Source organism: Aphidius gifuensis, linkage group LG1 (genome assembly GCF_014905175.1).
Source record: "Aphidius gifuensis isolate YNYX2018 linkage group LG1, ASM1490517v1, whole genome shotgun sequence".
Lineage (NCBI taxonomy): Eukaryota > Metazoa > Arthropoda > Insecta > Hymenoptera > Braconidae > Aphidius > Aphidius gifuensis.
The window spans coordinates 17,264,884-17,283,609 of NC_057788.1; the positions used below are offsets into that span (position 1 = coordinate 17,264,884).

General features: G+C 29.5%; 1 protein-coding gene across 4 annotated transcripts in view; it reads left to right on the plus strand.

The window, feature by feature from the left end:
* LOC122849371 (putative mediator of RNA polymerase II transcription subunit 26) overlaps positions 1 to 18,726 on the plus strand; it is a 52,188-nt gene that overhangs the window by 14,811 nt on the left and 18,651 nt on the right. For 3 of the 4 annotated variants that reach the window (XM_044148068.1, XM_044148076.1, XM_044148083.1), the window contains exons 2-5: positions 13,648 to 13,872; positions 14,931 to 15,068; positions 15,181 to 15,248; positions 15,337 to 17,126. In XM_044148068.1, coding sequence (XP_044004003.1) covers positions 13,804 to 13,872; positions 14,931 to 15,068; positions 15,181 to 15,248; positions 15,337 to 17,126 — 2,065 coding nt within the window. In that variant the 5' untranslated portion in view covers positions 13,648 to 13,803. The remainder of the gene's footprint in view (positions 1 to 13,647; positions 13,873 to 14,930; positions 15,069 to 15,180; positions 15,249 to 15,336; positions 17,127 to 18,726) is intronic. The other variant, XM_044148091.1, reaches the window with a different exon arrangement.

An 18,726-nucleotide genomic window follows, 5' to 3' on the forward strand; every position in this document is an offset into this window, starting at 1 on the left:
AATTTCACTATATTTATTTTTATTCCAAATAAAAAATCAACAAATTTTTTTACAGTGTCTTTCCCTTCAGCAATAAATTCGCGAGTAGTACATGAATCACATTTATTCTCGATCGGTATACTAGGCTCATCCAAATCACTCGTATCATTCATACATTTATCGCACACAAGGTGAACTACTACATAATTAACCTCATGAATTTTATAAATTTTATTATCATTATTAACTGTTTTAGATTGCATTGTCTCAAAATCATAAAAAACATAAGCACAAAGATCTTCTTTTTTTTTATAATTCATTTTACTTTTAAAATAACATAAATGTGATGGCGGTTGAAGCTCTTCACATGCAGAACAATAATAATATCCACATAAATGACGCGTATTTAAGTGAACTTTTCTAAAACATTTTTTACACTTTTTTATTGCCTCACACACTGAATGCTTTGAATTATAAGATTGAGCTGTCCTATGTTTGTCTAAACACTGTTGTCCATAAAAAGCCCGATCACAATCACGACACTCGGCTAAATCTACATTTATCTCACACAAATTATTTAAACATCGGTCACAACGACCAGGACATGACAAATGCGTTTCAGGTGATGAATATCTTTTATCACAAATTAAACAATATTTTTTTGTACCATGCATAAAAGTTATTATATTATTTATTGGTTCATAATGATGACTATTTTCATAATATGCAATTGGTATATAATTTTGTTCTTCACGAATAAAACCCTCAACTAAATCTGTACCATCAAATATTAATTCATGTCCATTCATATTATTAGAAACATATTTATATATTTTTAAAACGCGTTTAATCGGACATGTTGCTAAATACATCTGAAATTGTCTCACTTCCTCTAACCCACATCCCTCAGGTGGAATAACAACACCAGATTTATTTATAAATTCAAGAGTCAATGTTTTTTGTAATTCATATCGAGCGTCACGAACTGCTTTTAATCTAGCCACGTCAAGTTTATTTGTCTCTAATTCAGATAATTTTACTACGATTGATCTTGGTAAACATAAATTATCTTTATTATTAATTATTAGTGTACCACGTCTCGATCTTTCACTTTTAGGCATTCCACATCCACCAACAATTCGTTTTAAAATTATAACTTTTATATTAAATGCAGCCGTCGCATCTATACCGCCAGCACTTTGACATATACTACTTATTATTGTCCATAAACGATCAAAAGTAAACTCATTAATTGGTGTTAAATTTGTAAATGAATCACTAGTCATATTTTCTGATCGGAAATTAAAAATAATTCGGTCAGTGTTATTGCTAGACAAAGACATAACACGTTCATATACTTGTCGAAAAGCACTCTCAATAAACTCAACAAGCCCGCGATTATGAGGAACATCTTTTATTTTGAATGTATACGTCGTACTTGTGAGTGAAAATTTAGGTATTTCTTCACGCGTTTCATCGAGTAATTCTATACAATCTTCACTTCCACCGTCTTGACATTCGTCTTCACTTGAACTATCCATGATTAATATTAAAAATTTACTAAATAAAAATGATAAATTTCCCGAATATATATGTACTCCCACCTAGCTTATATTTACATTGCATGCACTTGTGATATTAAAAATCTATTGAACTGACAAAAAAAAATTTAATCGAATAAAAAAAAAATAACATACCATATTTTTTCGTTCCGGCAAGCGTCACAGCCTTGTTTGTTTACGTTTATGTCTTTCCCACAAACGTAACACTGTCCAACCTCGATGCATTGGGGTTCCTCAAAATCCGTGACGTCAGAGTCACTGCTTTCTGCTACACCGATGAATCCCTCCCGTGAAGAAACTCCCGTTCCCTCGGATGAATGACATTTCTTCGGGTTCGCTTTAACAATGAATGAATGAATGAATGAATGTTTGAGAAATAGGTCATCAGAAAAACGGTAAAAAATAAAATGCAAAATTATTGATTTAAAGAAAAAAAATTTAGATAAAAATTAAAAAACAAAAATGTAAATAACTTTTAAAAACAAAAAAAGAAAAAATTTTTAAAGAAAAAAAGTAAAATTAAAAAAAAAAAAAAAATTTTTTTTTCAGAAAAAAAAAAGTTGACAAAAATTTTAAAACAAAAAGTAAAATTAAAAAAAAAAAAATAATTTAAAAAACAAAAAGTAAAATTAAAAAAGAAATCATTTTAAAAACAAAAAGCAAAATTAAAAAATAATAATTTTCTAAAACAAAAAAAAAAAATTTGAAAAACAAAAAGCAAAATTAAAAAATAATAATTTTCTAAAACAAAAAAAAATTTGAAAAACAAAAAGTAAAATTAAAATAGAAATCATTTTAAGAACAAAAAGCAAAATTAAAAAATAATAATTTCCTAAAACACTTACATATCCAATTATCACTCGATGACGTAGAATCTGATCGTTCACGTTCTTTTTCTTTTTTCCATTCCTCAAGGTTTTTGAGACGATGGATACGCCAACGCTCCTGAACAACCATCCTTCTAATCATTTTTCTTCTTATAATCTTTGCTTTTTTTTGCTGAATACGTAATTGTCGCTCACCTGTAAAATATGCAAATTCACTGTTTTATTCTATTTTCACTTTTTTAAATCCACTCTATTATTTTATTCCACTGTATTTATTTTCACTGTATTATTTTTACTTTTTTATTTCACTGTATTAATATATTATTTAAATACTTACGTAACATTTTTTTAATAAAGCTCCGATTATTGATAGCATTGGTACATCTTTTTAAAAAACCATATAAAATTTTTTTTACTGCATTATCTTTTGAAAGTATTTCATTTATGCGATCTTCATCGAGATCGTCTTTGAATATTTTTAAATCACCCTCAAAATTTTCAACTGATTCTGCTAAATTATCAATTGAAGTTATATATTTCATGATATAATATATTTCCTTCATACTACTTTTTAATTTTAAGTGACCACGTATTTTTTGAATTATCTTTGGACGTTTAAATGTATAGTTGCGCGTAACTTGTACGACTCCCGGTGATACGATTTTAAAAGATTTGGTTAAAAATTTTTCACATAAGTTGTTCATGTTGAAAGTGTTGAAGACGATGTGCAACTGACTCGAAAATTAGGATTAAAGATGTCGGAAAAGCACTCCCCACTTACGTTTTAGTTTTTTCTTTTTTTAAATAATTTTTTATCTTTTTTAAATAATTTTTTCTCTTTTTTTTTTTTAAATAATTTACCAGTTGCTATTTTGCATAATCTATTGTAACTTGAAATTTAAATTTTTGATATCTTCCAAAAAAGCTAATAAAGATCGTTGTTAAATATTTAATAGATCTATATTCTTTCTAAACACTCGGGGTACAATTTTAAATTGAATAATAGTGCTGCCAGACAATAAACAAAAAAGTTTTCTATTTAAAAAAAAAATTTTCTTTGGAAAAAATAAACTCAAACTAATTTTATATTCTAGCATTTTAATTTATACATTTTAAATAATCAAAAGGACATTTTTTTCTCGCATAATAGATCTTTAGACCCCTGTATTCACCCTGAATTTAAAAAAAAAATACGGCGCCAGCAGTAAACAGTTCCATTAAAAATAAATATAGTTGAAAAATACCAAGACAGTAAATAATTATTTTTCGAACAAAAAATATTGTAGTCAAAAGAAAAAATATATTTTTGTATAAAGAATAGAGAAGTTTCTATTTTCATTTGCATTTTTTCCTATACCTGCTTTTTTTGGTTGCTCTCTTTCTATCCAGCTGTGACGCTCAGGTGTGTCATTGTATTATGTAAATATGCGCTATTTCATGCAAGTATGTCACTCAAATAATAATTGTAATAAATATTTCAAGTACAGGTGGCGGTAATTACGATAAAAATAGTATAAATAGAGCTGATAAATCATATTTCATGTTAGTTTATTAAAAGGGTACAATGTATCTATTTATAATTTTTTCTGTGTTAAGTGTTTCGGCTGCAAGTAAAAATGACTATACAGTCAAACAAATACAAACAGGTGCAGGATTATTTTACGATTATTTATACGATTTTAAATTTTCAATAAATAACTGGAAGCTAATTACATTCATTGAATTAGATTGGTATATAAAACAACAACCATATTTAAATAATGATGTATTTCTCGCTGTAAAAACATTAAAAGACAAATGTACACATGTGATGCATTATACGCACTCCCTGTGTGACGTAGTGATCCAAAGACAAAGATCAGTGCAATTAAAATTAAATTTTACAGAAGAATATGTACGTCAATTAAAAGCAATTTCCACGCAACCTGAAATAGAGAAAGATATAAAACAAAAGCGTGACGTATTTAATGATAGAAATACTTTTATAGGCAAGTCTTTTTTCACATCTTTGAGTGATGAGGAATCTGCATTATACAATAATAAAATTGATAACATGTTGAGAGAAAAAAAAAATTTTGTATCAGATCTTGAGAATCTTACGCATATATTACCAGCTGAAGTAGAACGATTTAAAAAAATTTTAATAGAATATTCAACTATAGGTAATTCAACACTTGGGTGGTTTTACATAAGATTAGAAAATTTTAATAAATGGTTTGGTCATCATGAGGAAAAAGAAATACAAGTATATTGGGAGCTATATCATCAAACAATTATCTATTTAGATGACTTTGCTACTGTAGTAGATGGATATAATCATTTTTTAAAAATTGTAATTGATTCCATTAATTTATCAAAGCTAAATATACTTCATCCTGAAATATTATCAGCAGAAAAATTAGAAGGCTCACTTGAGTTTTTTGCAAAACATAGCGGTGAATTTAATTTGCCTATGAATATAAGAGATGCCATAGCTGGTCATCTGAGTAAAATATCACAAATCGATATAGGTTATGACAATGGTAGATTATTTGTTTTAATGAGAATTCCATTGACTGAAGAAAAAATTTATCATATACATAAATTAAGATCGTATCCTATTGCTCAGCAATTAGGGAATAATACAATAGGATCAGCGTGGATAAAACCAAGAGCTAATTATTTGATTTTGTCATCAGATCAATCGCAATATACACTTGTAAAAAATAAAATTGATTTACCTTTTTGTCAAGCAAGTGTAAATATACATATATGTGAATCATTATCATATCCGATGTATGAGAGCTCACATCAAGCTGGTTGTGAAATTTCTCTAATTACAAAAATTAATGAATCGCCTTTACTTAATTGTGACATTAAAATTTCTCGTCATTTTACGCCGTACTGGAAAAAATTAAGTAATGAAAGAGGATGGTTATATAGTTTACCAGGAGAACAAGAAATACATATACTGTGCGGAGACAAGAAAAAAAAAACTATTGTTATTCGTGGTGTTGGTATACTACGGATCCAAGCAGGTTGCCACGCACGCATAAATTACGGAACAATTTTCGGTCAACAGGTAGTAAATATTGATACCATATATGAATTTAAAACTACAGCGACATTAAATGTTACAAAACTATTGCCTGAAATTGTTGATTTTACTATAGGAGAAACAAACTATTCATCAGCAAACCCAGCCGTATTGATTTATGATATATCTCTTAAAGAAATAAGAAAAGAGATATTAGATCAAAAAGAAAAAATAAATGAAAAAAATCTTTCAAAAAATATTATATTTAAAATTATTCTTGGTGAAATTATTATGGCTACAATATTAACCTCCATAATTTCATTTCCACCAATTGTAATTATTATAAAAAAAATTTTATCTTTCTTTAAAAAAGAAAAGTGTCATATAGATGTGAAGCCCGTCCCCACCTCAATATCTTATCCCTCTACTTATTAATTTCCCCACTATTCAATATCTAATTGTATAAAAGTCGATGTAATGATAGCTAAAATTAAAAGTTAACCATGGAGTCAACTAGTAATCTTCTTCTGTCACATTCAGTTGCGCTTAATAAGTCTAAAACGAAAAACCTACGTGTTGGATTTGGAGAAGATTATCGAATTAATATTCAAATCTGTGACAATACTTCAAGAAAGGAATTTCGTTTGCAGTATATAAGTGGAAAAATTTTTGGATAAACTAGAATTTATATTATCTTGGTACTCAGCTAGTGAAAAACAGACGACTTGAAAAAAATATTCTCCAATTGAGTGTGAAGACATTAAAATATTTTTAGTTATTCATACAAAACGAGGTCTGTTGTATTTGATCAGGGCTCTGGAAAAATAGCACTACATGAAGTGTCGATGAATGAAATTGTGAATAAATTACCGTGGGTTGATTGCTGCATAGAGAGTCTGGAAAATATTCCTGTCGACATTTACAATCATGCAACAATATTGTATATGCATAAGACTATAGGAAAAGATAATCTTGATTTTCCAACATCTGATTTTTTAAAACAAATGTTATTAAAAAATTTCTACAAAATTTCTGACGATATTGAAAGTACATTAAAAACAAGTAAACTTTTGTCATATAAATTATTTTTATTTGAAGTAATATTATATAATTTTGATCGTTTATACATTGACATCGAATGAGCTTTTACAAACCGTTGGTAATTAGTAATACTACATCATGTACGATTGGATTATTACGACGAATGGATACATTAATAAAGACTATACTTATATACCAAAAGAAATTGCTGTTGCTAGTGTAATTGGCAACGTTGTAAATCATTGGATTCTCACTCCGCCCTGTGAATATTCAGAACTACCTATGACTGTCAAAGTTGAAAATCAACGACGACTAAAAGAAATACATGGACTACATTGGTTTGATGGAGAGAGCGACATAGGAAGAGTACTTGATATTTTACGTTCAATTGCAAAACAAAGTAAATTAATTATTACATGTGGAGACGAGTCTGTAATGTATTTACAGAATCTTCTTGGTCGAGATATTATAAACGCTGAAAATATGAATGAATGGACTATATTTGTAGCAACAGAAACATCTAAATCTAAATGTATAATTCATAATAATTTACCATATCATGAGTGTGCACTTGTACATGCTAGACGAATAAAAAATATTTTTAAATAAAATGTCTTCAAATAAAAATTGTAGTGTTGACAGAAACTGGTTAAATATTGTAAGAAAAGTATGTCGAACGGAAATGAATATTAAAAGAAAACACATATTCAAATAAAAACACATGTCAATAACCTATGACTTAATTATTTTCCTAAATTTACCAGCTGCATACAAATGAGTCATAATTGAAATTTTGGTTAAAAATTGAATAATAAAATAATAAATTTAATAATATAAAAAAAAAATTAAAAATAAAATAAAAAAAAAAATTACACCTGGGCTGACTCGAACGCTAGACCCTACGCTTGAAATATTAATATAACTTTTTATTTATTTGAAAAATTATCTGCGTCAATTCCGATTGTTAGTTTAAACATCAAAGAATAATATAAAAGTAAAAAAAAATTTTTAACATTTTTATTCATGACAATATTGACAATTGAAAAAGTTGCTATGTCCCTGTATGATAATACACGGGTCTGACTCGTACACTTTAAATGCTCGTTATAAATTAATTTAAAATTATCTGCGTCAATTCCGATTGTTAGTTTAAACATCAAAGAATAATATAAAAGTAAAAAAAAATTTTTAACATTTTTATTCATGACAATATTGAGCATTGAACAAGTTGCTACGTTCCTGTAAAAAAAAAAAAACACGAATCCTGACTTGAACACTAGCACTACAAACATGGCCGCCCTACACTAACACTTATTTGGCTCACACACATTTTCCATTCAAACTTTTGCTGGGACTTTTGCTGCCGCTGCAGCGCTATAAACATTTTACACTACCAAAACAAGACCCGCCCTACACTAACACTTGTTTGGCTCACACACATTTTCCATTCACACTTCTGCTGACACTTTTGCTGCCGCTGCAGCGCTATAAACATTTTACACTACCAAAACAAGACCCGCCCTACACTAACACTTGTTTGGCTCACACACATTTTCCATTCACACTTCTGCTGACACTTTTGCTTGTAGTCTGCTTGCACCTATGCGCGCGCACACATCACAAAATAATATTTAAAAAAAAAAATAATATTATTATTCATATATATACATACGTACATATATAAATAATAATAACAATAAATAAATAATAAAAAAATATATATGTAATAAAAAAATGATTATTATAATAATAATAATAATAAATAATAATAATAATAATAATAAATAATAATAATAATAATAAAAATAAATAATAATAATAATAATAATAATAATAAATAAAATAATAAGGGTAGTTTTTTAAGGGTAGTTTTTTGAGGGTACTTTATCAGGGTAGTCGCGTATGGACCCCGCGGAGTTTGTAGGTGCTCGAGGGGTGAACGCGAGCAAGCGGCACAGAGGGAAAGGGGGCAGGTAAAAAAACGACTCCCAAAACCGGTTTTTTCGTGGATCGTATACCATTTAACAGCACGCTGCCCGCTATCTCTCCCTATACTCTACTTTCCATATTTTTTCGTTATAACGAAAGTTATAGTTTATAATTCCGTTATTTATATTTTCCGACTTTACATGTATATATGAATAATTTTTTCTACCAGGAATATAAAAATAATATATAATATATATTATTTAGATATTCGATATCTTTTTTATATCTCTTCCATATCTGTCGAAATTGAGATATAATTGAGATATATTTCAGATATAATTTTTCTACGTGGGTCGTGAACGTCTTGAGTATATAAATTAATGGGTGTATAACGTCTCAAATAGGTATTCTATACGAAAAAATAGGTATAACCGGTAAAATTTGTGTTTCTATGTATACTCATTTCTATGGTTGCTTTTTTCTCCCGGGTATTTAAGGAATAAAAGTTTATTCCTTAAATTTAGAAGAAATTTTTAACAATGTATTATTAGATTTATTATTGTTATTATTACTATATATATATTTTTTATAATAATTACATATAATATTATAACATTTATAATCATCTTTTTCTTCTGTCATTGCTTTGTATTCTTAACTATTTCTACGTACTATATTCATACCTGTCATATTTTTTATTTGTTGTCTGAAAAAACATAAAAGTAAACGTTTTAATAACAATATGCTTATATAAAATGATAAATAGTAGGAATTTTGGAAAAACATGCATTTTAGTTGTTAAGCAGCAGATAGAAATTGATGTCAAGTTTGACATTAGCTATATGTATAGTACATATAGCACTGTAGTCAATAATTGACATCAAATGAAATTTACATTTTCACCTGGAATTGTTTGTAATTTATTCCATACTTATTACTACTAGGGAAAAAAACCTTTCCCCTTAAATAGAAAAATATCAACAAGAATGTAATGTGTACGAAAAATTAAAAGAAAAGAGATAACAGAAAAAATAAAAAAGGCTCTGGAAATAAATTTCAAAAAAATACTGCAAACGAACAAACTGCTATGCTTGGGTACGCACTTCGAACTTTCTTGAACTCAACCAAGCATACTTCCTTATCTGGCAACATATTCTTAAACTATAGCTTGAAAAAATACATAATATGCTTCAAATCAAATTCAACAAACGAAGACAAAAACAATAGTAAAAATGTCATATATTTTCTATAACACCTTTGTTGTTAAACATTGAACTTTTGTATATGCTCAATAGACAGATGATCATACTGTCCGACATAAAATTGCACTTACATCCCTTACATCGCTTATAATATGATATATATTCTAATGTATCACTGCATATCATGCCTTGTTGTGGTTTCAGTAATAAATTATTTATTATTTTATGGTGTCTTTTAGTCTCTAAGAGGTGCCTTCACCGGTAGAAGCCAGTGTATTAACATAGTAATAGTATTATATGCCGGAAGTAGAGCCAGAATGGCAGGATTCTAATATCATTTGCTTATGTTCTTCAACAAAAAGTTTCTTGTTTTTTTCACAGTTTAAATTTTCTATTATGCACATACGAGATCCATTTAAGTGAGTCATTATACAACTGATATAAAAGATAAATAAAATTTCTTATTTTTCAATGTACTATAAGTTTAACAAAAATATTAATATCACATAACTACACACAGAGAAGGATATGTTAACAGTTAACATATCCTGTTTAATGTTAACATATGCTATGTTAAAATGGGTGGTGGCTGATAAGTTTACATCAAAGATATATATATATTAACATTAAACATACGTATCTTAATAGTTAATATGCGTATGTTAACAGTTAAGATATCTATGTTTATTATTAATATATATATCTTAACATTAAACTTTTGTATGTTTAATGTAAACATATTGGTATGTTAACTGTTAACTTATCCTTCTCTGAGTGTAGACAAAGTATGGAATGTTATCTTATCAAGAGACTCGGTAGAGTCTCAAGTCATTTTTTTCCAGCGCGAGACTCACAGACTAATAGTATAAATAGGTTGCATGGGTATGACGTCACAAATTTTTAATTGCTCAATAACGTATAAAAAATTATTAAATATAATTATTAAATATAAATAAAAAATAAAATTAGTTCCCTTATTAATATCAATATTTCCCTATCCAATGAGCCTATAGCCTCGAATTTTTCCGATGTATAGTTAAATAGATATGATAACCGGTAAAAGCCAGGTACAAGATTTGTCTAAAAAATAAATATTTCATCAAAATTGTCACATTCTGCATTTTTCTCTTTCTTGCGTTCACCGTGTCAATTTACTCTCGCCTAATATTGTACAACATATAAAGATGCATATACATATTCACACATATGAATGTATAAACGCGCATGCGTATTAGCCGGGATAGTTCAGCGCGTATTTGTTTCTTTTAAATAATTTTTCATAATTTTATTCTTTTAAAAATTAAACAAAAGTAGTGAAATAACATCAAAACAAAAATTGTTAATTTTTATACAAAAGTAACTCATTTTTTCCCTTTCAAATAAACAAAATATATGAAATAAATATATAAATAAAAAAAATTAGGATATTCTTTTAAAATCACAGAATCAATTTTACAAACTATCGTCAGATATAAGCACCTAATTTTCTTTATTTATATTTTTATTTCACATATTTTGTTTATTTGAAAGGGAAAAAATGAGTTACTTTTGTATATAAAAATTAACAATTTTTGTTTTGATGTTATCGAAGATTATATTTATGTTCGTTTAAAATTGATTATCATGTATCTATTTGTACGCACATTTTTATATATGCTCGAAAACGATTGTTTCGTATTTTCAGAATTTTTTTTTCAGTTTCACAATACTATTTCTGGTAAGCCCGAGGGGCTATTCCCTATGTTGCAGTCGTGGTGTCACGATGGGTGGCAGTCAACTGCCAAATAGCTGGCGGTCATAACAGTTTTGGCAGTCAGGGTCATTTTTATAAGCTTCATAAGATATTCTTGATTGCCAAATTATGTGGCAGTCATTGATGAAAAAGTGGAAGTCGGCTTAATATAATGTAAAAAAAATTATCGTGTCCCAATTTTAGACGTGTTTTTTTCGTGATACAATTCCGTTTTTGTTCAAAACAAGAGTCTATTTAAATCATATAAAGAAGGTTAATATTGGGTGAAAATTTTTTTGTTTTTCCTAATACAAGGCATGCCCGAGTAGAAACTTGTTCAGGATAGCCTGAACACTGATCCAGGCCTGATCAGGATATCGTAAGGCTATCCCTATTCAAGTAACTCTATCACATCCTGATCAAGCCTGGATCAGGCAACTACATCTTTTCCTTAATAGGGATAGCCTGATCCAGTCCGGATCAGGACTTGATCAAGATAAAAGTATTAAATTTATTCAATTTTTAAATAATTTCATCTTGATCAAGTCCTGATCAGACTGAATCAAACAATTAGATAAAATAGGAATGGCCTGATCAGGATAGCATCAGGCTATCTGTATTTTATCCTTAATAGAGTAGCTTGATCCATTTTGGATCAAATCTTGATCAAGAAAAAATTATTGAATTTATTTTTTTTTCAAATAATTTTTTCTTGATCAAGATTTGATCAAGATCAGGCCTCATTAAGAATAGTAAACGCTGGATCCAAAATGGATAAAGAAAAAAGTATCAAATTTGCGTCTTTGAATTTTACAAATTGCCTGATCAGGATAGCATCAGGCTATCTGTATTTTATCCTTAATAGAGTAGCCTGATCCATTCTGGATCAAATCTTGATCAAGAAAAAATTATTGCATTTATTTTTTTTTCAAATAATTTTTTCTTGATCCAGTCTTGATCCAGAATGGATCAAAACTATATTAAGGAAATAAACTGGCAAGTATCAAATTTGCGTCTTTGAATTTTACAAATTGCCTGATCAGGATAGCATCAGGCTATCTGTATTTTATCCTTAATAGAGTAGCTTGATCCATTTTGGATCAAATCTTGATCAAGAAAAAATTATTGAATTTATTTTTTTTTCAAATAATTTTTTCTTGATCAAGATTTGATCCAGAATGGATCAGGCTACTCTATGGAATAGAGTAGGAGCTAGCTGGATCCAAAATAAATAAAGAAAAAATTATCAAATTTGCGTCTTTGAATTTTACAAATTGCCTGATCAGGATAGCATCAGGCTATCTGTATTTTATCCTTAATAGAGTAGCCTGATCCATTCTGGATCAAATCTTGATCAAGAAAAAATTATTGCATTTATTTTTTTTTCAAATAATTTTTTCTTGATCCAGTCTTGATCCAGAATGGATCAGGCTACTATAATAAGATAAGTAAACTAGCTGGATCCAAAATGGATGAAGAAACAAGTATCAAATTTGCGTCTTTGAATTTTACAAATTGCCTGATCAGGATAGCATCAGGCTATCTGTATTTTATCCTTAATAGAGTAGCCTGATCCATTCTGGATCAAATCTTGATCAAGAAAAAATTATTGCATTTATTTTTTTTTCAAATAATTTTTTCTTGATCCAGTCTTGTTCCAGAATGGATCAGGCTATCTAATAAGGATAAAATACAGATACCTGATGCTATCCTGATCAAGCAATTTGTAAACCTATGAGGACAAAAGTTAGTACGAATTATCGAATGCCTCAATGGCCGAGCGTGTCAAGTACTAGCGTTGTAATCCCGTGTCGAAGGGTTCGAACCCCGGTCGTAGCAATAATTAGTTAGGTAAATTATCAATTAGGTCAGTTTGTAATAATAAAGTTTATCTGTATTCTGTTAAGCGTTAGATTTCAAATTAAAAAAAAAAATAAATTTGAAATTATTAATTTTTTTTTTTTTTTTTGAATAAATCATGTATCCTGATCCAGTTTTGATCCGGAATCTGGATCCATTATGGATCATGTATCTTTACCACAGCCTGATCAGGTATCCTGATCCATTCTGGATCCGAACCTTACGAAAAAGCGTTACATCCTGATCAGGTTCGGATCCAGTATCTGGATCCAGATTGGATTTGAAATCAGGCAAGCCTGATCAGGGCTTGATCCGAACCTGACCTGAATTTCTACTCGGGCAATTACTGTATTAATTGCCAGTCTATTATAAAATAATTATTTTTTTTAAAACATGCTATTTCCAAAAATTATTTTTTTTAAAGTTAGGATAAAATTATTGTGTAATGTCTAATAAATAATGAAGAAACGTTTGTTCGATTCAAAAAAATTTTTTTTAGATGAAGAAATTATCTATAACAAGGTTTCATCACCGCAGTCGATGTCGGGTTATTGAATAATTTCATTGGACACAACACATACTTCTAGAAACGAAACAAGTCAACGTGATTGTAATATTCAATACAATTAATTGAGATTTCGGATCTCACGACAGAATGTCACCAGTGTATGGCGATGAACACGGATTAAATCAGAATCAACAAAATTACAGCAATAGATGCCCGGTAAATATAATTTAGTAATAGCGTTATGCAACTTAAGGCCTTTTTACAGAAAACTTATTATAATGATACACTATTGATATAATTTATGTAAATAGATACAATGAAAAAAAATACATCTTATTGTCAACTTACTTCCCAATCCGACTGTTGATTATCTATAATTAATTGTAAAATTTGCGATTTTTTAAGAGGTTAAACATGGGAAGTATTATATCTTTTTTACTTCAACTTAAATTTTCATTTTGAAGTGAAGATGAGACAATGACCAAAAACCAATAGCATTTATAGTGCAAACAATGGAGAATTCATTAGTTCAATTAGAATTAGGGGACAGAAAGTATTTTTTTCATAAAACAAAAATAAATTTGAATAGTTGAAACAACTGTATAGTTGATATAGCTTAACTTCGTTTTTAGTACGAGAGTTCAGCTGTCGTAACCATACTTTTATGCAGCACAACTTTGTATATGTAGTTATGGAAGTATAGTGGCATTTTTCAGAAATTGTTTTCCGTGTTGGAATTGTAAAGATTTCTGTTTGATAAAAAAACTTTTCAGAGTAAGGATGGGAAAAAAAAATTTGAACCGTATGTAAAGTTTTAAAAAATAATATGTTGATCATGAAGTTGTTGAGCATCTTATGATTTTTAAGATGTCAATATGAGTTACCACGATTCTGAAAATGAGCTGTAGGGGATATTCTGATATCCCAGACAACACGTTTTTCCTAACAACCACCTGTAAATGATCTCAGTCAATAAAATAATATCATGAGGAAATAATTTAAGCAAAAATGTATTCTAATAAAAGAGAATGGTTTGAACGGTTTTTTCAAGACAGTAACTTCTGCAGTAATCATTGTGAAACTCAGTATACTAATGCATGCCACCTGTACGCTACCTTGCTTGCAGAGATACATATGAATATACGCTTGACCTCAAAAGAAAATCTACAATAATTATACTTGGGAATATTCTCAGGGCACCATTAACCTTGAAGATAATACATATAGGCTTTTTTTTGTGAATTATAAAAAAAACTGTTTTTTTTTTATCACAGATTGAACGAGAAGTTCTCGTTTCATCAGCTGACAGAAACTCGAAAATTCCAATTCTCAACGAATACATACAGCGGAACAGTGCGAAGGTTGCGATCGCACCCGATGCTCCAGTAAAGCAGCAGGCTTGGGTGCAAAATGTAGGTTGATCTATCTATAGATTGACAATATAAGAAAATAAGTGACAATATAATATTGAAATTATTATTGTTTTTAACATAAAATATCGTATATAGATTAAACTTTTTACAGGTAGAACAGCCACAAGATCAGAGTTCAGAAAAAGATTCAAAAAGTTTTACCAAGCAAGAGGTTAACTCGTATGTGTCCCAATCTATCATACTAATTGTTATTATGGTTTTAAATTACTGGTCCAAAATTAATTTTTTTTCTTAAAAATTTTTTTAGTTTTCACGTCTCAGACTCAGTCTCTCAAAATCTGAAATCGGAAGACGAACGTACAAAATCACTTTCACGAACTTATCACACAATTAAAGATATGATTTCCAGTCGTTTTGGTCCATCCAAAAAAGACATTCACCTTAATCCCAAAGAATTAAATAATGTACCTGAAGATCGACGGAAATCAGGTCAAACTATTGAACGTGAAGAGCAAAATGGAAACCAAAAAAATACCGGATACGGTCATAGTCTTATTCAAGATACGTCATCCTGCAATATGGAACAGTATCTTACACAACAGCAATATGGTGGGCAACAAAACCAATCATATCATCAAAGTCCTCAGCAAAATCTACTTTTACCAGGTCAACTTCAAACAATACCACAAACTCAGCAATCTTTCTCCGGTCAAAGTGCCCAACTTCACGTCAGTCACATCTCTCCACCAGGCGGAGTTCAGACTGTACATCAGACTCAGATAGCGACATGTCGACAAAAACTTCAGCTTCGTAATGATTATAGGATACCAGGACCAAATTCAATTCCACACGTTACACATCATGATTTATCACAGCTTCAGCAGCAACCAGTTGGTACACATGGAGTACCATTGCAGAATATTGCAGGAACAAATGTACTTCTTCAAAGTCCTCAGTTGTTAATTCATCATAATCAGTTACACCAAAGTTCAAGATTTTCACAGCAGCACGTCCAAAGTATCAATCAAAGACATATCCTTCAACAAATGAACCACCACCATCACCACCACCAACAACAACAACAACAACAACAACAACAACAACAACAACAACAACAACAACAACAACAACAACAACAACAACAACAACAACAACAACAACAACAACAACAACAACAACAACAACAACAACAACAACAACAACAACAACAACAACAACAACAACAACAACAACAACAACAACATCAACGACAAGCAATTATTTCAGCATCTTTATCTCATCAACATGCAAGACAAATAATTTCAAAGTCGCAAATGGATTTACCTAGTACGTTGAATCAAAGTTCCGAGCATAAAATTGAAGACATTTACTATCATTATAATCAGGGCAGACCAAAGTATTCAGGTAGACCTCAGATTTATATTAAACAAGATAACAATCAAGATTCTGAGAATCAAAAAAGAAATTCAGTCGGTCGCACGGAAAGAGCATCTTCACAACTTCAACTGTGCTATAATAGTATTCAAAATGCTGAGCATGAAATTATTGATAATAATGAAACAAAAAAATACCTTAAAAATAATTCGGTACTTATAAAACATGAGAATACCATTGATGATCAGGAACAAGAGATTGCCTCTGATGTACATGTAACTGAAAAAATAGATAAAAGTTCAGAAAGAAAAAAAGAGGATGTTAAAAATTTGAATATCCAACAACAATTAAATACTGAGAATGGGAAACAAGACGAAAAATTCAGTATGCAAAAGAAAAACGAAGAATCAATGAAAAATGATATAAAAAAAAATATAGTTGAGGGGAACCATACAAAATTAGGACAGGCTATAAGACAAGTAAATAAAGCTGCCGATAGAATCGGAGAGACGACTAAAAAAAACGAAACAAATTACCAAGAAAGATTAGATAGTGCAAAGAATGATATTGAGCAAGGAATATCGAAGCTCAAATTTCAAAACAAAGGATCAGGCTCTGATTACGATAAAGCTGGACAAAGTTCCAGTAATGTTGATTCTGGAAGGGGCTCTGCAATATATTCTAGTGGCAGAAAACCTCTCCTTGATGGTCTGAATAACCAAGGTTAGGATGTTTTTATACAATTCGTGTTTTTATAGTAGTATTAAGGAGGTTATCTAAAAGCCCCATGTTATTTCCGAAAATGATGAAAATAGTCAAAAATTTGCACACAGTTAGCTCTTTTTATTTTAAATACAACAGTCGAATTTTTTTTTCATGTAAAAGTTAATATAAGACTTTGAAAAAACTTAAAAAAAGGTCCATACAATATATATAAAGGGGGAGGGGCTATTTGTTGAAGACATGGCCTGGTGGAAGCAGACAACTTGAATATAAACTTGATGTAACAGCCTTATATTAACTTATTTGTAAAATCAATTCGTTGTACGTTTGCAGTGTTGAACTGATGTTTTATGACGGATCGTTTATGTTACGGACCGTCAGAAAATTGAGTGTTAGAGTTATTGACCGTTCGTGATGTAGTTTTTGACCGAATGTTCGAGTACACATGGGTGTTTCCGAATGTTCGAGTATCAATGTATAGGAAAGAACACAAAGGTGTCATTTTAAAATTACATTAGATATTTATTAATTAATTATGTACGCAAGTCGTTAAACATAAATTGAAGTGAAAATTTTTTTTAAACAAAATATCAAAAATTAAACATTTTAATATATATTCACTTCTTACTTTCTGTTGTTTAGAACTCTTATATGACAAAAATTGATTAAAATTAAAATATAAAAAATCTAAAATCTAACAAAATAATATAAAATATAAAAAAGTAAATATACTGGGTATGAATTAACTGAAAAAAATAATTATAATCAAATATTTATAAACACAAATCAAGTCAACAAGAGATAAAAAGTGAGGTTAACTATCAGAAAAAAATAGGTCATAAAGTGTAACATGAGCAAAATAACGTGTAAGAGTTTCATAACCTACCCATTTTACACATTGAATAAAAAGATTTTATGTTACAAGGGCAGTGGGAATAATGTGTGAATTTCCAAAGCGTAAGAGGGGTAGTGCGCTTTTTAGAAATTCACACATTATTACCACTGTCCCTAGTAACATAAAATATGGTTCGTTACATGTGCCCAATCAGAGAGCCCGCTCACAACTCATTTGGAGGGGAAACACTCGCCAAGGCTCGTGCTTGCCCCTCCAAATTCGTTGAGAGCACACTCTCTGAGTGGGCACTTGTAACGGAATATACTATTTTAAAATTTTTTTAATAAAACTTATTATGTAATTAGAATTAAGATAATTTTATAGTGATTTTTAACACCCACATAATTAATATTGTCTTAAAGAGACGAGATCGTTACCTAGCTCCACCATTAAGAAAATGGCCGTTGTTGTTCAGTCAGTTGCACTCACACGGATAGATTTTATCTTTTAATGAAAAAACACCGTGATTCTTACTATGGCCCACAGCAATCCGGAAACGTGGGGGAAATGTATTAGAATTTGATATGGGCCATAGCAATTTTCCTCGATAAGCGCCACCTGACGGTAATTTGAACTTTTAGCTTTGTACCGTAGTAATTTTTAAAATAGCTATATGAAAAATTTACAAAGCCAATACTAAGTATTGAAAATTGACGATGCAAATTTTAAAGGAGTGAATATTAATATTTGATAAGACAAACAGCA